The 18,663-nt window shown below is 41.8% G+C and overlaps 1 protein-coding gene across 2 annotated transcripts in view; it reads left to right on the plus strand.

The window, feature by feature from the left end:
• The first annotated feature begins 3,853 nt into the window (after positions 1-3,853).
• Positions 3,854-18,663, plus strand: part of LOC118218168 (adhesion G protein-coupled receptor A1) — a 100,549-nt gene continuing 85,739 nt past the window's right edge. For both annotated transcript variants that reach the window (XM_035400621.1, XM_035400622.1), the window contains exon 1: positions 3,854-4,713. In XM_035400621.1, the coding sequence (XP_035256512.1) occupies positions 4,496-4,713 (218 nt within the window). In that variant the 5' untranslated portion in view covers positions 3,854-4,495. The remainder of the gene's footprint in view (positions 4,714-18,663) is intronic.

The raw sequence follows: 18,663 nt of genomic DNA on the forward strand, positions 1-18,663 counted from the left end.
CTATAATTCTTTGCCCCTTCAGTGACCTATGCATTTATGAAATTCCATTTGTAAGACAGTGTAATCCAACAATTCAATGTTTCAGTTTGAAAGTTCCTAGATTGTTGACTCCGGCACCGCAAGTGGGCTCAATACCAGACCAAAACCCGAACAGTCAGCACTGCTGTGTCACATTGCAGAAACTTAAAAAAGAAAACATTTAAACATCATTGAAAAAAGATCGGAAAATAAAAGATAGAAACATTAAAGTTTTGTTTATGTGGTTCTGCAAAGAAATGCCAAATAAATGCTTCAATTACTGACAATTTTAAATGAAAGAAATTGTGAATTTGGCTATGGAACGGTGAAATGGTGAGAAACGCTTTTGCTCTAACAGACTATTCTGTCTACTAGTAAGGTCACATGGGTGCGCATGTTAAATTATTATATTAGTGTAATAATAATAATAATAATAATAGTCTTGTCAATTATTATTATTATAGTAATTGACTAGTCTATTGCAGTACATTATTTCTTACTCAAATAAACAGTTTTATTTTGTTAAGCTTCCCACCATTGCTTGTGTGGAATCATTGTTTACACATGCAAGATTTTTTCCCCCCTGACTCATGCCCTTGGTTTTTCACTGCAGGTATAATGGGAATTATATTTATGACTTAGGAACAAAAAAACAATATTATCTATAATGGACTGTTTGAATGCCAAAATTCCTATGTTCTTGGTGTCTAACACTTACCATCAGGTTTGTGGCCAGTTATGCAATTATGGGAATATCAAATGAAACAAACCCAGATTTAGATTATCTTTATATTATACATATTCATATTAATTAGACAATAGAAAATTAAAAACACACACACAGATGGTGTCACAGTGCAGAGAGGTATATGCTTATCTTTAAGTTGAATTGAGTTTATTTTGCTATCATCTCATTGTTTGTAGACAGGAAAATCTGTTTCTCTGCTGCTAAGCAAATATTTACAAAATCTGGAGGCAGCGAAAGCCCTGCTTTCTATTAGAGTCAAGCAAACGGCCAAGCAAAAGCCTGTGGCCTGCGTCCAAAGAGCGCTTCTGTCTCCGCACTCCATCAAAGATTTATCTTTATGAATGATGAAGTCAGCCAGCCTGAGTTAGACCCTAAGCATTTTAGGGCTGAGCTCCCAGCAGGACCTGCCAACCTCCAGCCCCCTTTTCCTCTAAGTAAAGGTGTGGGGAACGAACAGAAAAAAATAGGCAAGAACATGTCTTTGGCTTTACTGGAAGTCTGTGTTTTTTTTTTTTCTTTTCTTTTTTTGCCTGAACAGAATCAGTCTGGGCCCGGCATGTCGCTGTGAAAGATTGTGAACGCTGAGTGTTCGGTGGGTCAGGGAGCAGTGTTAAATTCTTTGGGTCTCCCCAGAGAAAATGGCGTTAATGGGGACAGAATTCAGAGCACAGCAGTGAGGGTGTGGAAGGGGGTGTGGCGGTGGGTTTGTGTCGGGGGACACCTCACCCCTTATGGAGAGCTGATCCAGCTGCCTTTGACTCTTCTGGGCTGGGTTAAGGCATTCTGATCACATAAGCAGAGGGATTGACAGACCTTGATAAAGATCTACACCATACTTACAACTTCTGCAGTTTTTGCTAATCAAACCAGGTTTCTGTGCTCTTCTCTTAATATACTGATTGACAAGTGTGTGTTTATACAGTGGTATTTTCAAGATATTTGACAAAAACCTGAAACAGTATAATAATGTTATAACATTTTTTCGTTTTTGGTTTTATAGTAAACTATTGTTGTCACAACTCTCAGTTCATCTCTTGTACTTATGCTTGCTATCATCTCAAATGCTACAGTGCACCTTGCTTTCAGTCAAAAGTAATTGTCATCAGACGTCACTTTTAGCTTGGTTAGCTTGGTTGCCATGAGAAACAGTGAACTATTGCCCAGAAATAGATTTAGAGCTCAAATGGTAGCAGAGCATCAATTACCCACAATATTGACTCTAATATTTCTCAGTGTAGCTTTCTGCTTGTAACCTAGAAACAGACGTAGGGGGGTGGGGGTGGGGAGGGGGGGGGGCGGATAACTAGTGGGGTGCTGTCAGTCCAGGAGTACTGCTGATGTTAAGACAGCTGCATGTATTCTCCTATGAACCTGCTCTTTTTTGTTACCCTGTTTGTTTTAGCTGCGTCGGACATGATCACTGAGCAGGCCCTCTACGGTCAGGCCATACAGTACAGATGGATGGATGAAATCTGCCATCGCGTTATCTTTGAAACAGATTTCCCTTCAGGTTTTTAAAGAGCTGACAATGACAGGGTAGACCATATACAGACGGGCCTACTGTGACAGGCGAATGGAGTCAGCTAAGGTGTCACTTCAGAGAAATCACAGAAAGTCCCTGAGGTGTGAACACCAAAAAAAAAAAGAAAATGTTATTGTGAGCTTTTATTTATTTATTTTGTTCTGATATGGTGTCTGCTTACAAAACAGAAGCATCCCAGATGCCTGGAGCTATCAGTGCTCGGACGGACTCTGAGGTACTGTCAATCCAAATACAAGTGCTGTTCAGTTTTCCTTCAGTTTCCTACATTACTGCCCACTAACTAGACAAGCCTATGGACTGTATGAGACTGACTACTACTGCTACTATGACTAACGATAATAATAATTTAAAAAAATAAAAAATAATATATAATAATAATAATAATAATATGCATAATAATAATAATAATTATTGTTGTTGTTACAATTATGTATTATTATGTATTATTATTATTATTATTATTATTATTATCATCATCATCATCACTGTCATCATCAGATATTTTATTGTGCTGGATAAATAAATGAGATGTGAGTTTTCGATGAAATCCAAACCAAACGAATAGTGAAACAAAACAGATCAAAATGGAACAGAGAAGAAAGCATGAACAAAACAAGCAATTGACTGGGCCTAAGGAAAGAAAGGCAGTTACAAAAAATGGGTTTTATGGGTCATTCACAATTCCTTAATATGTGTATAATTAACAAGTATGAGGGTTAAAACAAGTCAACAGTTCATTATATTTCATTATGTTGGATGTTGCTGTCATCTTTAGAACACTTAGAGAATGGTATCTGAAATGGTGTCATCAGATGGCAAATCTCACTGATGTAATTTCTTGACATTTTTTTTAACAGAACACAAATTGTGTCTTTGTTCACAAAGGACTATCGATGAATTACAAAGTGAGCAAGACAAACACACAGTAATTAGAACTACAAGCCAAAACAAACAGAATGCAAATTGTACATCCATTCACAGCAAGCACTCATGAAAAATGGAACAAATGAATAGAAAACAGCTGGATTAATAGCAGAGAGCAGAATACAGTAGAACAGAGTAGAGAAGAGGCAATACAGAGTATCCTCCCTATAAGAAGCATTGCTCTGCAACTCATAGATAATTAGCATTGATAAAGGAAAATTACAACAACAAAAAAAAAGAAAAAAAAATACTGATTCCATTCAAGTAATTATCGACAGTATAACAACATACACACAAAAAACAGACCTCTCAGCCAAATTTGCTACCTTTGGGATAGGACCACTTCCAGGTTAAATATTCATGTCAGTGACTGGAGTATCCATGCAATAAGGATGGAAAGAAATAGCACACACTATAAAATAATGCCATTTGCGGCGTTTGGAGAGTAGTAACTTAGTCTTTTAAAACATACTCCTTAAAATGCCAAAGGGAAATAGCCTACATGTGATCTGGTCAAGTACTGCATACGCACTAATTCGTCATGTGGCTATTCTTAAGCCAATCAAAATACGGAACCCACTTCCCTCCGGCTTGGAAAGGGCGGTGAGACGAGAGTCATATCTGCTGGATCCGATGTTGAGAGTGGGCGAATAGGCATTACTGACGGGCGCTAAGTCCCAAGCAAGCTCGGTAACCTGTTGCTAGCGGAGTTCTGGAATCATACAAGCTTTGCAACTTTTTCTTCGCTTGGATTCGGCAAAGAAAGACCAAACAATGCTAAGAGGGGTTTGATTGACAGCTTGTGTGCATACTCGGGAACATTGAAGATGGAATCATACTTTTAAATTTTATCTGAGGAAACCGTAACAAAAACAAACCAAAAAAGGATATAGCAATCTATTCAATGCGTGTCATGACTTGCCGGTGTGTTTTCTTATTTCTTTTTAAATGTTTTAGTAGTGACATGTGCAGTTAGCCACTGAATTTATTACATTGTCGCTATAAATTTAGCAACAGAGCGTGTTTGTTAGATTGGCTACACATGGTTGTAAACTGTGATAGGGTGAAACCTGGATGCGGTGCGCACTTCACCGGGAAACGACCGCGCGACTCCGGGCAGATTAATTGGGTTTATTTAAGGAACTACCCGTCATACCGCACCTGGAGAGAACTCATTCACCCATCTATGTGAAACAGACGTGAAATGGTTTTCACTTTTTCCCCGAGTTGGGAAGGGATAACTTAGACACATTGCGCTCACAATGAAACTGTTGAACTTGTTTTGTGTAATTGCCGGGTTGTGGAGAACGCTGTCAGCCGGCAGAAGCTGTCCGGATCTCATTATTGACGGCTGTCGCTGTACTTCAGAAAGACACATGGAGCTAAGCAGACAAACAGTCCGGGTGAAAGTTGTGTGTAGCGGAGCGGAGTTAATGGACACCTTCCATGCCAGTTTTCTTCCGAATACCACGGTTTCGCTGTGAGTACACCCACTCCGCTGCACCAAACACCGACTTGATGGGTGACACTGCATGTGCTGTCCAGCGACAGTAAATAAATGATAGGTATCTGCAATGCCATATAGTTGACATATTAGACCTACATGTGACATGTGTGTAAGTAGAGGAAATTATTCATCTTACAGTAAATCAAGCGCTAGTGTCAGTTCACCTAGTGTCTGTCAAGCAACATAGCGTGTTAAACAAGTGCACTGTATTATTTTGAATGAATGAATGAATGAATGAATAAATAAATATTGCAAATAATTACTAATTAGATTACAAAAGTGATTTTATGGCTCTGTAATTTGGCTACCTGCAAGCCCCTTACCTGCTCTGAACAACAGTAAATCACTATTCCAAATGAGAGGCACTTAATCATACTGCTAGGTAATCCCACAGTCATGGCTGGTCTTCTCCGCTTGGAATTTGGATGTCATTGGATGCCGGGGCTACTCATTTTGTACAGTTTGGGGACCAAAACTTATTATTTAATATTTTGGATGATTTTGGGAATCTTGCACATTTGGTAATGAAACATATTCTCTTTTGATGTACCCTTTTGGGTTCAGTAATTTTAAGTTCCTGATCATTAGTTTTCCTCAGTAGTGCATTTGATTTTGGACTATGTTGCATACTTCATATTTATTATGAGACTTTAATTGTACATTAGGTATTGCTGGATGGTTTAAATGGGGTTTGCCTTTTGTGTCTCTAAACAAAGATGCCAATGTTGTTGGCAGAGCCTTGCAGTGTTGGTGTTCTCTGAGGGGCTTTGTCATGTGATTCTGCTTGGCCTCAATTACATGTCACTTGTCTCTTCTTTCTTTTTAACTGCATGTTATTAATATGGATTATTCCATTCTCTGTCTGTCATCTAATCATTTTTCTTTATTCCCCTGTTCTTCACCAGCCCTCTTTCTCTTCCGTAAATTAGTCCACAAAGAATGATTTAAAGCACACAACATTTTTATCGTTCTTGAAATTAGATTATTTCTGTTGACTGCTTAATTTTTTTGTCATTCAGTCTTAATATTGGGGCTTGGGGTGAATTGCTAACCTCTACGAGTGTTTGATGCTATTCAGTTGACTCGCACATATCTGAGAAGATTGCATGTGCAGCAGGTGCTTTGTAGTGTTGATTAATATAGTCTGGCAGTGGTCTACCGTATAATGGCTTCTTTCTTACATGAGTACTGCTATATTGGGCAGGTAGAAAGCTTTGGGATGTTTTTTCCTGTCTGTTTTTACTGGATGTGACATTGTGTTAGCAGTCCTACAGATTGTTTGAAACAGCAGCTCTTGAAATGGGTGACCATAACTTTACCCCAAGTGTAAGACACTTACACAGATACGATGTGATGGCTCTGAGAAGCACAGCGACTTCCCTCAAGAGTTTTTCGATTGTGTAAGAACAAAAAGGCAGGAGGAGCGCACACTGAGGCAGTGACCTGCTGGATAAACGTGGGTTTTATAACCCATTAAAGTTTGACATTTTTGGGCATTTCTGTGGTGACTTTAGACTGCATTGAGAATTTGAGATAATGGTGTAAAGGAAACTTCTTGTCACCACACCTTGTTGTTGTGCAGTTGACCTAATCACTGAGCTCTGTATGCAATATTAACCCAGTCTGCCTCACTTGATATGGTCTTCCCTGGACTGGATGTTGATGGCTAGTATGGACTTGTGTGTCTTAAATGCTGCTTTGGAGGAAATATCAGAAATTCTTCAGGAAGGAGGTTTCTGAAAGGATCTGCATTTACTAGACAAACAATGTTGTTTTTTGGTACAAACTGGGGGAAGATCATGATTATGTCATGTATGAGTTTTGAATCGTATAGCCTATGATCATCTCCCTAACAAGCTTTTCTTTGGAGGACCAAGGCCCCATAGTTGACTTATAGATATAATCTGAGGCCTAAATGTGTTCATTCAGACTCTTTATGTGTATTTATGAATTTGATTCCAGTTCTTATGGTTTTAAAGCAATGTGTTTCTTGTCCCTTGATACAGGCAAATTGCATACTGTGTAAAACATAGTGAAATATGACCTTGATTACTTGGAGCTTCATTAAATGGAATGAATACAGCAGGGTTTTGGTTTGTTAGTTTGTAGAGCCAGTCTTACCTATTGCCCGCTCCACCCCCACCCCCCTCCCCGTCCCCCCCCCCCCCGTCATGTGCACATTCACTCTGCCTGTCCCGGCTCACAGAACCATGGGTGGCAGTCTTTCTCATCCGCAGCCTGCCGCTGGTGGTTTCGCTTGAAAGAAATCTTGTTTTCTGCGGAGAAAACCCTGTCTTAATTTATAAGCCCAGCCTTCAGCACGTCCACCCTGTGCGCTGTCTGCTCCACTCCTCTGAAATTCGCTTTGTTACCGACGCTCTGCGTTTGGCTGAGAGCTTTTCCTGCACTAGGAAATGTGACCTCCAGCAACCTGAAGTGGCTTTCCTCTGTTCTCTCTTTTGTTTTCGTTCGCAGTGAAAATAAACAGCGATAAGACGAAAGTGCACTCACGTATGATTGTACAAAGTGATTTTCAAGTGTATTTGCTTAACGTTTCCCTCCGGACACTAATTTTTCTTTTTTAATGCGGCTTTATGCTGATTCTCAATTTGTATTGTGTAGACAGAAGAGGTCTGTTCTGACAACAACTCAGCGGGTACTATTTTTATGCTGGTGAATTTGTTTTGCAAGTCTTCTAGAAGCCCATGGATGGTGGATTCTGTTACTCCAGTAGCCACTGACTTACTGACTGAGTGAGTGTGTCAGTCATTCAGTAAGTCAGAGTAAGAGAGTGAATGAAGGATGGCTCTTCAGTGAGTTGGGTGAGTTAGTGAGTCAATCAGTGAATGAGGAATCGGTGACTTGTTCAGTGAGTGAGGCACTGAGTCTCTCTTCCTTTTCTAGGGCTTATTTCTCCTGTTGTAGTCATGATTAAAATGAAGTCCAAAAAAATGCAAACACACCCTTAAAAAAATAGTTGGAGGTGGTGGACATATTTTGACTGGAGGGGTTTCCTTACTTTGACTAAGCTTTTGGAAGAAACCTTAAAAATTAAACCCCAGCTGCCCATTATCACCAGTTGAGCACCTGGCATCCTTTGTGTACACTCAGCCAAGTTCATGCAAACTCAGTCTTCAATTGAGCCTTAAACCAACCCCTACCACTGTGGTTCTCAGAGTCATGACACCAATCCCTATGACACAACTTTACCTAATCTTCCATATCCCAGCTTTCCCTGGCTGAACAAATAATTCACCATCTGATTTGCTTCTCTTTCGTCTGCGCTGTAGAGCACTTGGGACCCTTCTACAAAAAGCATGAGTGAGAATTCTACCCTTAAGCCTTGAAAGCACTGCTGAACAGGTCTCTTCAGCCCTGAGCAGGAAGCAGAATCATCAGCTGAAGTCTCCCCCTGCTTTTACGAAAGGACACCTCCGCCCCACCATTGAATGAAAGCGTGCGGCATGTCTCTTCAAAGCTATCGCTCCATGAATAACTGCACACTGTCGGCTGTACGCTTCTCTATGGGAGTTCGATTCAGAGCCCGGCAAGGTCCCCTCAGGGACAGATCCAGCCCAGGCAGCCCTGACCACCTTGTAACTTTGATGCAGATTGTACAGCCAGGCTTCTTGCTGCTCTCCTCAAAGTCCTCAAGTTCTGCTGTTATAAAGGAGCGGACCATGTCCTCCTAGTAGCACTAACAGAGAAATCAGAGGGATCAATCCAGGCCTTACCCCCCTGAAAACGCCCCCCCCCCCCCCCCCCCCCGCACACCCAACCTGAGTCAAACTAGAGATGCCACTGCCACAGGGCTGTGGAACAAAGGCTTCGCCCTGACATGACCTAGTGTCTGAAAGAGGTCTCGCTGTACCTTGAATATGTTTTATTCTGTCTGCAGCACAGGACAGTATAACAATGTCAAAACCAGTCAAGTCCATAGCTTCCATTTTCAGTAAAAACAGGTGCTTATCATAGAGCAGACTCTTTGTCCTTTGCAGGGTAGAGCATGCTGTTCCAAGCGCATTCATTACAAATGGTCACCTTTTTTTTTTTTCTTTGTGCGTTCTTTTATCTGATGCCTTACATCAGATGTCTTTCACTGTGCTTTTCAAGATAGGGGAATTATTAACGCTAGACTGAGATTTGCTGACATTAAATCAGAAGTCATTGACCCATCAGGTGAAGAGGGCGGATTTGCTACTGTGGAGCCGCCTTCTGTTGCAGATTAAAAAAGGAAGAGCTCTGGCTCGTCAGTGTCCTTTAAGTGTACATATCCTGTAAGAAGAACCCAAATACCTACCGCTTAAAATAAAATCACCACTCCTGCGCTAACACATGATCCATGGGTAAGAAACCGCCCCCAATCCCCCCCCCCCCGCCCCCATAAAAAAACTGCTCTGAGTACTTTGTTATGAGTTTCCACTGCTTAATAACCTCATAAACTACTACTTACTTTACCCCCATTAATGTTTACAGAGACCATTCTCAGAAGCTCCATAAAAAGGGTAAAATCTGTTTTATGGGGCAAGAAAGTGTTGAATAAACAGCACCCTGTCCGATCAATGTCTAATCATTTCCTGTTGGTCAGTATTTTTTTCAGCCTAAATCTCTTCTTACTGGCCACGTCATGCCTGACTGTTTTCTGAAACGTAACATCAGATGACACAAGTTTATCCTCAGCTGGGAACTAATCCGTTACCCTTACAGGCTCACAGAAAGTTCCCGTCAAGAAAAACATTAATTTCCTGGACTGTGTACAGTGGCTCGACGCCTACTTGACTGCCTAGGTCTGACACATTAGGAACTTCTGAAAAATTATCTTCCACCATCTCTAGCTCTCTGGCATCAGCTGTTAGATGTTCGCTGCACAACCCCAAAGCCTGATCCACTACACCCACGCTTACATGAGCTACGCTGTGACTTGCACTTTCAGTTACTGGAGACTGCTCTGCTGCAGACAGACCCTCGTGACCAAAGCCCCTCCCTCGCGTTTCTCACAAACTGCTTGTCAACCACTATTGATGCACCACCCTCTTCATTCCTGGAGTGACTCTCTGCACTCCCTCAAAACTGCACTTACCTGTGGCTTAGTTGTCACCGAGTTGTCCTCAACAGAGGTGCCTCCTTCCCCTACTGGTAGTGCTGGGTCCAGTGCCCTCCTGTGCTTGCTCCTAAAGGGTGTACAGACTGCCACCTTTGTGCAACATCACTGCATTCCAAATACTGCAAGCGGACGCATCACCTACACAGTATATAACATTCCCTCATACTTGCAATTAATTATCTAGAGTCTGACTTGGCAGATCCAAAAACAAACACTTTTCCCCTAAAAGAAAACGCATGTTTCAGGGCTTTATTGCTTTATTTGTACAACTGAGAGGAATCTTAGTGATTGAGCTAGCAAATTTCCTAAAGTGCAACAGCTCACACTGTTGAGTTCCTCATTCAGAGAGACAGAGAGAGTGAGAAAAAGAGAAATCTAGGGACACAAAATTGAGAGTGGGGGAGAGAACTGCCAGGACTATGATATAAAACCTGTCCTGTGAAATAGTCCACTGTAAACAGCAGTATTTCATGTGACTGGAGTCGTGCTCTTGCATAACAAAACCCCAGAAGATGGAGAAGGGTGGAGTGTCTGCATGTGGGGGACAAAAGGGTATTTGGTGAATGAGAAGCAAATGCTATTAGTCATTTGTTCAGAAATTCCTCTGTAATGACCTATGAAAAGGTTTTACAAGGTTAAGTGTGGATGGAATCGGTGATTACTATTCTGTGCGGTGTGTGAAATTTATATACAGGACAGCCACTGAAAGGTGATGGCACTTAAAGCATCTCTTTACAAGTAAATGTATTAAAGCTCTAAAATGAATGAAGAAGACAAGAATTTATGTCAAACCAAGCTTGGAAACTCATTGATACTCCAATATGGGCTCATAGTGCTTTCCTTAAGTGTGAAACATACAACAATTAAGGCAACATCAAGGGTACAACAGCATTGTATTGAACGTAATGTTGTCTGAGCAGTGCTTGGATTTGTGAGGCTGTTGCTGTTTAGTGGATATTGCTGTCATCAGCTGTAGGTCTGCTGTGACTGGAGCACTCAGTGGCCAGGGTGTGCTGTGATTGGTGATGTCATAGGCCCACATTCTTGTGCCTGGGCGGCTGTGATCTCGAGATGATAACTGCCAAACTTATAAAAGATGCTCCCCCAGTAATCACAAAAAGATGTGCGGTCTCCATCTTTCAGGAGCTATGCAGTGCTTTGTGTGTGCTCATAAAACCACAGCCAACACAGAGTAACATGAGATATTAAGAGTGAAATAGGCAGATGTGATATAGAGAGAGATGGAGAGGAAGACACAGAAGGGGTATTTGAGGGGAGAGAGAGATGAACATAGAAAAACGGACAGAGTAACAGGCGGACAGAGAAATAGACAGTTTTACGAAGTACTTTCCACAGTACTCACTGAGTGACAGGAGCTAGAAGCTATGCCATCACCATCACCGGGTTCTATAGACTATAAATTCTGCACAGATTCAGAATAGATGGTTTGGCTCCTGGTTGCCATTTTCCCTCCTAACATTTTAACTATAGGATGTTCCAGTTTGAACAGAAGCTTCCAATACTATATTTCAGTGTTTCATTATTCATGAAGAGGCACGCCCACGGACGGAATATCCTTTGCCAGGATATTGCCCGTAGTTACACTACGCCTGTTTGAATATTGATGCATCGGCTTCCGCAGTAGAGAATAAAAACTGTCCATTTTAAAAGGTCACTTTTCAGTTTTTTTTCTTCTTCTCCTCACTGCAGAGGCTTATTACGGTTGTCAGAGTGGAGCTGTGTGGAAATAGGATTTAAATTTCAAGGAACTGCCACTGGATTTTCCTGCAGTTTGGCCTGCCCTTGACTTGACCAATATTAAAGGGGAGTGAGGCTACACTGATAAACAGTAAAAACTGCATTTAGGCTATAGTATTGCTATTCATTATTTATCCTCTGTTTTAAAGGTAACAGGGCAACGTACATTATGCATTTTGTGAAATGAAAAAGATGCGGCTACCGCAGCACTGACTTTGGAAGTATGTTAGATCAGTTATGTGCTGGAGTAATAAAACAGTGCTAGAGTTCATGACCAGGGAAGAGAACACAAAAGATCATAAATCTCACATGCCTTGGAAAAACCCAAGAATGCGCCTGAATGTCAGCTGTCTAAAAATATTAAGAAAGAAAAATACGACGAGCGCCAAGGATACTTTTTCGGCGTGCTATCCCAAACCTCCCACTTTCTTCACAGAACAAACACAGGGGTTATTCAAACGGCTGCATGTCTGCTGTTGCAGAAAGTAGCTCGAGCGTTTCAATGTATGCTGTGTTTTCACTTCATTAATGCTATTGTAAAAGAGGATCTTCACTCCCCAGGGTGTGTTCATTATACCTGGCTGTTCAGATGCTGCAAAGACTCATAATGTCATAATGGCCTATTATCCTTCCCAGTTAGGTCATTTACAGGTGTTCAGTAGTGTGGACTGGAACTTTCAACTTTGTGTGTGTGGGTATAGTCTGGGTCACAGGCTACATATTCTTCATATCTATTTAATATTGCATATTTGCTTAGTCTACTGTGCAGCTATTATGGGACATTGAATGGTCCTTAAATTGGTAGTAATGTATAGGTTCATTAAGTATGGTAACACCCTAGGGGCAGTTTAGAGTTCACAGCAGCACTGTAAAATGTATTGACTGTGAAGCTTTGTATCTGATGGGAGTGCTGGCCCAAGGAGTGGCATGCTTGTTGCCTAGATGAGCAACTGTTCTCAGAGATGGCTGAGGATTGACAGGAAGCAGAATGGCTTATGGAATTTGTAGCCCTTTTGTAAACAAAATGGAGTTAAGTAAATTTCACGTACAACAGTGGTGTATTGCCTGGGACCCCCCCTCTTTCTGGTGGTGAACAGTAGACACTTGGTGAGTAATTAGAGGGCACTTATGCAGTGGAAACCCGATAAACTCTGTCCACAGGGCTTCCACACTATGCTAGCAAGTTGAAGTTTATTGTATTCTTCAGCTGTGGACTCCTGGTTAAAGCCAGCTAATTGGATGTCCTGGGCTTAAAGCTGATTTATTGGGCTGGGCTAACGCTCAAACAAGAGTCTTTACTGAATACTCGTCTGGAATTTTAACCAGTACACATCTGGCTGTACTTCCCATAGCACTACCGTTCCACACCACACCATACCGGATTGCACTGTAGTATATTCTTTCAGAAGTTAAATTTCCTTTTTAGTGTTTCCAACTGTGGGCTTGGGACTTTATTCTGAAATGACACCTTTGACGTCAGCTTTAGGATTTAGCATTCTCTCTCTCTCTCTCTCTCTCTTACGCTCTCTCTCTCTCTCTCTCTCTCTCTCTCTCCATCTCTCTCTTTGTTTTTCTTTATCTCACCTGGCCTTGAGATGGAAACAAAACGTAAGTGGGTATAAATCAAGATCTAACTTCAGAGCTCCTTAATGTGCCTGGATTGCTGAGCAGCTGTAGCAGACCATACATAGCCACATAACTGCAACTGAACATCTCTGTTCTTTGTATTACGCAGGACCCAGCGTGCCTGCCAGCAGGATGGCACGTTCTCACAAACCACCTTACTGTCACCCTCCTTACTCTGCAGCAGCTTTTCATTGGATTCATTTATTTATTTCTTGTCCTATGTTTGACCAGATAGGTCAGCTGAGAACTCTATTCTTAGTGATGATTTGTGGAATCAATGTGAGTGGAGAATGTGAAGGATTGTGTTGCCAATCAGAATAGGATTACATGGCACAATGTAGAGAAGTCCGTTTCATGGGATTTTGGCTAGGACGTTGAGATTAACGCTAGGACTCCTGTAGTTAAATGGAGTTAAATGGGATCTATAATGACCACAGGGATTTGAGACCTCAAAGAAGAGACAGAAATTGATTTAGGATTTTGTGGTGAAGGGACTGATTGTTCTTTTATGCAGTCATGCGTACGTAATGTTAATTTCTCTCAATATAATCTAAGCAATTGGCTGTTAAAGAGGTGAGCTCGAAGCTGCATTACCCCCTCCGTCCTGTAGGGCGGTAAGATGTGAAGAGCCACTCGGCTTTTGGCTGAGGTCTAATTGAAGCTCTCCTAATACCAACTTGAACTCCAGAACATTCTCTGTTTCGTGTCCAAGGTCAATGTTAGCCGATATGAAATATGTTATTTTGGTTTGCAGAGCCTAGCAACCCGATATTATAGAATAACAGCAGTTGGACGATGGAGGCGAGGCGGTCAGAAAGCCTTGGTGCTGGCGGATCTGGGTGTTTAGAATAGTTTGCATTCTGATCTTTGCCCTACTTGGTTTCCTGTGATTGGTGCTTTTTGGATTACGGAGTTATTTTTGCTATAGTGTGTTGTTTTTTTAAAAAATATATATATAAATATATATATATTTCTGGGCTCTCATTAGTGTGTCGGTTGTGTGGTGAGTTAAATGAAAAACAGAAGTGACCCGTTTAGCAGATGGGACTGTTATCTGTCTGCAGTTGCTTGCCCTGCTTGTTTAATTTATAGCTAATGACAGAGCGAATGGCAAAAGTCACACTGACTTGTGTATCAGAAACATACAGAAAACTAGAGGCATTCTCGCAGCATTCCTACAGATTCACCAGAGGAAAGAAAATGCATTTACACAATTTTTGCACGCCATTAAAATACCCCTTTATGTATGTCGCTCATTGGTGTGCAGCTCATAGTCGTGCTATAAATTCCCAGTCTCCCATGCTGGAACTAATCGGAAAAACACAGTAAGGGATGACAGAGAATATTTACTCTGTCCCCACCAGACAGTATTTAATCAGTTGTTTTTTTTTTTTAACTGAAAGCCACTTAAGCTTGGAGAACATAATTGATAATGTAAGCAGAAAGTTGGAAGGACATTGTAGAATTCAGCTATGTGCTGTTTACATAACGTTCAGTCGTGTTTAGCTGCAGACTTCCTGGAGGCTGCGCAGCCGTCGGACGCGGGCGGGCTAGCGAGGTACGCGACCGCGACTACGTCCGCGTGTGCCTCGCGTAAACAGGACCTACGGCTGGGAGTCTCCGAATAGAGCGGGCCTGGGACGCGCTCCTGAGCGGTCAGGGACGGGGGGAGGGACGCAGGCAGATAAACACATTGAAAATGGAAGTCCAGAAACACCTTTTCTGCATTGCTTAAAATTCTCTACTGCGTTATGGCATGCTACAGTTTTCTCACGTTTTGTTTGTCCTACTTTAAAAACTTTTCCCCATTATTCTGTGCTTCGCTTCCTCTGTTTTCTTGTTGTCGCGAAGCGCACTGAGCGGAGTAGTTGAGAAGCGCTCTATAAATAACATTTATTATTATATTATTAATGTTGTATAACCTTAAAGCTATCTTGCTCTAATGAACTGACAAAGAGAATGTTGTGTGTGCAGTTATAGTCATGTGTGTCGTTGACTGATATTATGCAGGATGATGATCAGAAGGCAAACTCCATCTGTTCCTTTAGGGCCTGCACCTGGTGCAGGATGTTGAGTCACTTCCTGCGCTTGTATATGATTGGTCAGCTGTGACCCCCGAGGAAGAGCGGGGCCTAGGGGCGAGTCTGCGTGTTTGCGATTGTTCAGTCATTAGATTTTTCAGCCACAAGGTCGCTGATTGATTTAGAAGTGCCATTTGAATGTAAGCTGGTAAACAAAGCAAAAATATAATCCTCGCTCATGGCAGAGGACATGAAATAACTGACTGATCATTGAAATTGGTGAGAGGGAGAATGTGAATTAGTGAGTTTGAGAATGCAGATATCTGCAATTGAGATAGATAGAGGTTCATGCAAGGCGAAAGAGCAGTTTAATTATTCAAATATTCACTCTTGGGAGCCATTGAATGTATGAATATCAAATTAATTTGAATCTGCATCCACAGTTGGGCTGTGCAGCTTGTCTAGGTTCAGGTACAGTATTCTCACGTAACATTTGAGTGTAAGTGTTTCACTGGAACTAAGACAACTAAAACAAATGTTCTAACTGATGTCCTTCTTGTTCTTTATGTATGTCGCTACACTGCTGTAAAGGAAAGACTGAGGATGCTTAACCTCTTCAGGCTCAGCAAAATGAGACTAAGGGGATTTCACTGAGACATTTTTTAAAGGGAATTAATAAGGAAGATGCCTCCGGTTATGTAAGAAGAACAAGGGAACATAGGTTGAAATTAGTTACAGGTGACATATAGGCAGAGATGGAAAATCCAGGTTCAGAAAGTAAAAGTCCTCTCCAGTATTTTTTCCAATTACCTGGATTTGCTAATTAGCATAATTCTTCAGCCAGAAGGTAGAAATAGTTAGCAAAGTCAGCTGACTGAGTTTATGGGTGGAAGAAACATATGGCAGGACTTTTACTTTCTAAGCCCTGGACTCTACACCTCTGCATGCAGGTCAGTGTGCTGAAAGGCTTACCAGGTCATACAGTGCAGCATAAGATGCCATAGTGGATGCTCTCTGGTTTCTCTTGTAAGCAAAATGTTATTTTACTTGTCACCAGCACAAAAGAGGGGTTCAATACGAGCTTAGCAATGATGATCCTAAACTGTGGTAAGGATTTCAGTGTCTGATATTTTTGGTACATTTTAATTGCTGTTTGATTTTGATTTCCCCGTTTAATCGATTTAATAATTCACTTCCTGTCTACCTCTGATGGTCTGGCCGTTCTGGCACAAAAGACTACCGTGCATCACCCACGTCGGTGCTACTCATCAGTTTTAATATGTTACAGTTTAAAATTTTAATTTTCCTCTTTGTATTTGGTGCTATAATAAGTAATAAAATTCCGGTCACTGTGCCTTGACCTTCTTCCTATCCTAAAATCCATGCAAACACCTCCACTGCTGGCAATTGTAGATGTTAATATTAATATTGTATGTGGAACAGAGAGGAGAGCCCTGGAGTACTGACAGGGAAATGAAGATTTTACCCCCAGACTGGACTAAATTTATCGGTATAAGTATGGCCTCCATTAGGAGAGGTTTGGAGTGGGCAACTGGTTTATTTTATTTCTGCTGTTGAACTCTCATTTTTAACGAGCGTATTTGTTTGTTTTGTTTTAGATAGCTGTGCTGGCATGTGGTACACGCATGACTGTGTTAGCGGCGTTGCGAAACACATCTGTTCCATCTCCCCCATTTCATTTTAATTACATAAAATGTCCTTTTGCTCATTATAATGCTGCGCGTTAGACAAGTGCCCGATGCATCTGTTCCGTCGCTGCTGTCCATGTGTCTGCTGCAGGCCTCCAGGTCACGGGCTCTCTGGCGTCACCGTGACAAAGCCTGTTTGTGAGGCTCCCCGCCCCCCCCGCTCCGCTGTGAAAAATGCGTCCGTAGCAAGACGCCGCACCTCACACCGGCATATATGCGCTACCCACTCCGTGACAAATCAGCGCTCCCTCACGGGCTCGAGCACCAGTCATGAATCTTTGTTTTAGTGCGGGAGAGCGGTGGCTCTCGAGTGCCGGGTCCGCGGGAGAAGACTTCATTAGTTTAGCCGGGCTTTCCCTGCCCTGACAGCCGCACAATGCACCGGCACGGATCCTCGGGAAAAAAAGCGCAGTCTGACTGAGCCGGTGATTTTCTTCTATTTTTTCACGCCTCGTCTTTTTCTTCTGTGTTCAATCACGCGCACTGCGCTTCCACGGTGTGTTTAATGTATTTAAGTGCTGTTTTTTTTTTTTTTTTTTTAAAGCACGCTGCATTATTTATGAACATGAGTCACGGTTCACAGTTAGAGGAGTGTTTGTTGTTCAGGCGGAATGAAGTGTTTATTTAGCAGCGGAGATAATCCCGCACCACGCTGGCTGTATCAGGAATGATCAGTAATGCACTTTTTCTCCACGACGCTGAAGTTTCTGTTGACAGAGCCGCTCGCTGTTTTTAAGCAAAGTGGATCGTATTTATGGTGTAATTTTATATACTGCATTGTGATTACAATTTAAATTGAGCCAGTTTGACGTGCATGTGCAGGAAGACATTGCAGTTTAAAGCACATTTATCATCTACAGGATAGCTTTTCAAATCTGGGGTGCACACACCATGTTCTGTGAACCCAGAGGGTCTGATGGCTTTCTTAATTATTCACATAAAATAGATGGTAAAACAGTTTAATGCACCTCACCTGGTATCTTGGGTCTGAAGTCAAAAGCCAGCCGGCTTCAAGGCTGTCCAGGAGCAGGGTTGCAGACCCCTTGTTTAGATAGAGTTCTTCTTGCTCAGCTCATTGATGGATTGCACTGTGCATACCTTGAACTACATATTCATTCATTCAAACAATAGAGTATTTTCCTTTGCTGTACAGGTAGCTTGTTTTACTGTACAGGTGTATTGGTGCTCTCTGGCTGTTTCCGGTAGCTGCGTATCAGGTGTGAGTGGGTTTCCCCCTGCTCTGGGAACTTTGGCTGATTTCCAATTAGGCTGGGTTGATGAATTATTTTCCATGCTGTAAAAATACTACAGTGCCAAAATTGGTAACATAAGCAGTAAATAATGACTATCAATTTATGATGTGGGTGTCTGAGTATTTGTGTGTGTGTGTGTGTGTGTGTGTGTGTGTGTGTGTGTGTGTGTAAAATGTAAGGCTAGACTGCTCTAGCTCAGTATAACACACACTTGAACCAGTGCAAAGCACTTTAATCCCGACTGCTTTGTCTCACAATGGTACTGATGAGAGTGGAGAAATTGCAGTGACTACAGCCGGGATTCGGGTGGACAGACCTCGCTATTTGCCACACCTCCCAACCAAAACACAGCCAGCACTTGGTAACACAGGATCAAATATTCTATTACATTCCAGTCACCAGTTATTCACTTTTACTTTTTAAAAAATTCCTTGAAAAAATATTTTCAGTGC

This window comes from Anguilla anguilla, chromosome 18, assembly GCF_013347855.1.
Source record: "Anguilla anguilla isolate fAngAng1 chromosome 18, fAngAng1.pri, whole genome shotgun sequence".
NCBI classification, from domain to species: Eukaryota; Metazoa; Chordata; class Actinopteri; order Anguilliformes; family Anguillidae; genus Anguilla; species Anguilla anguilla.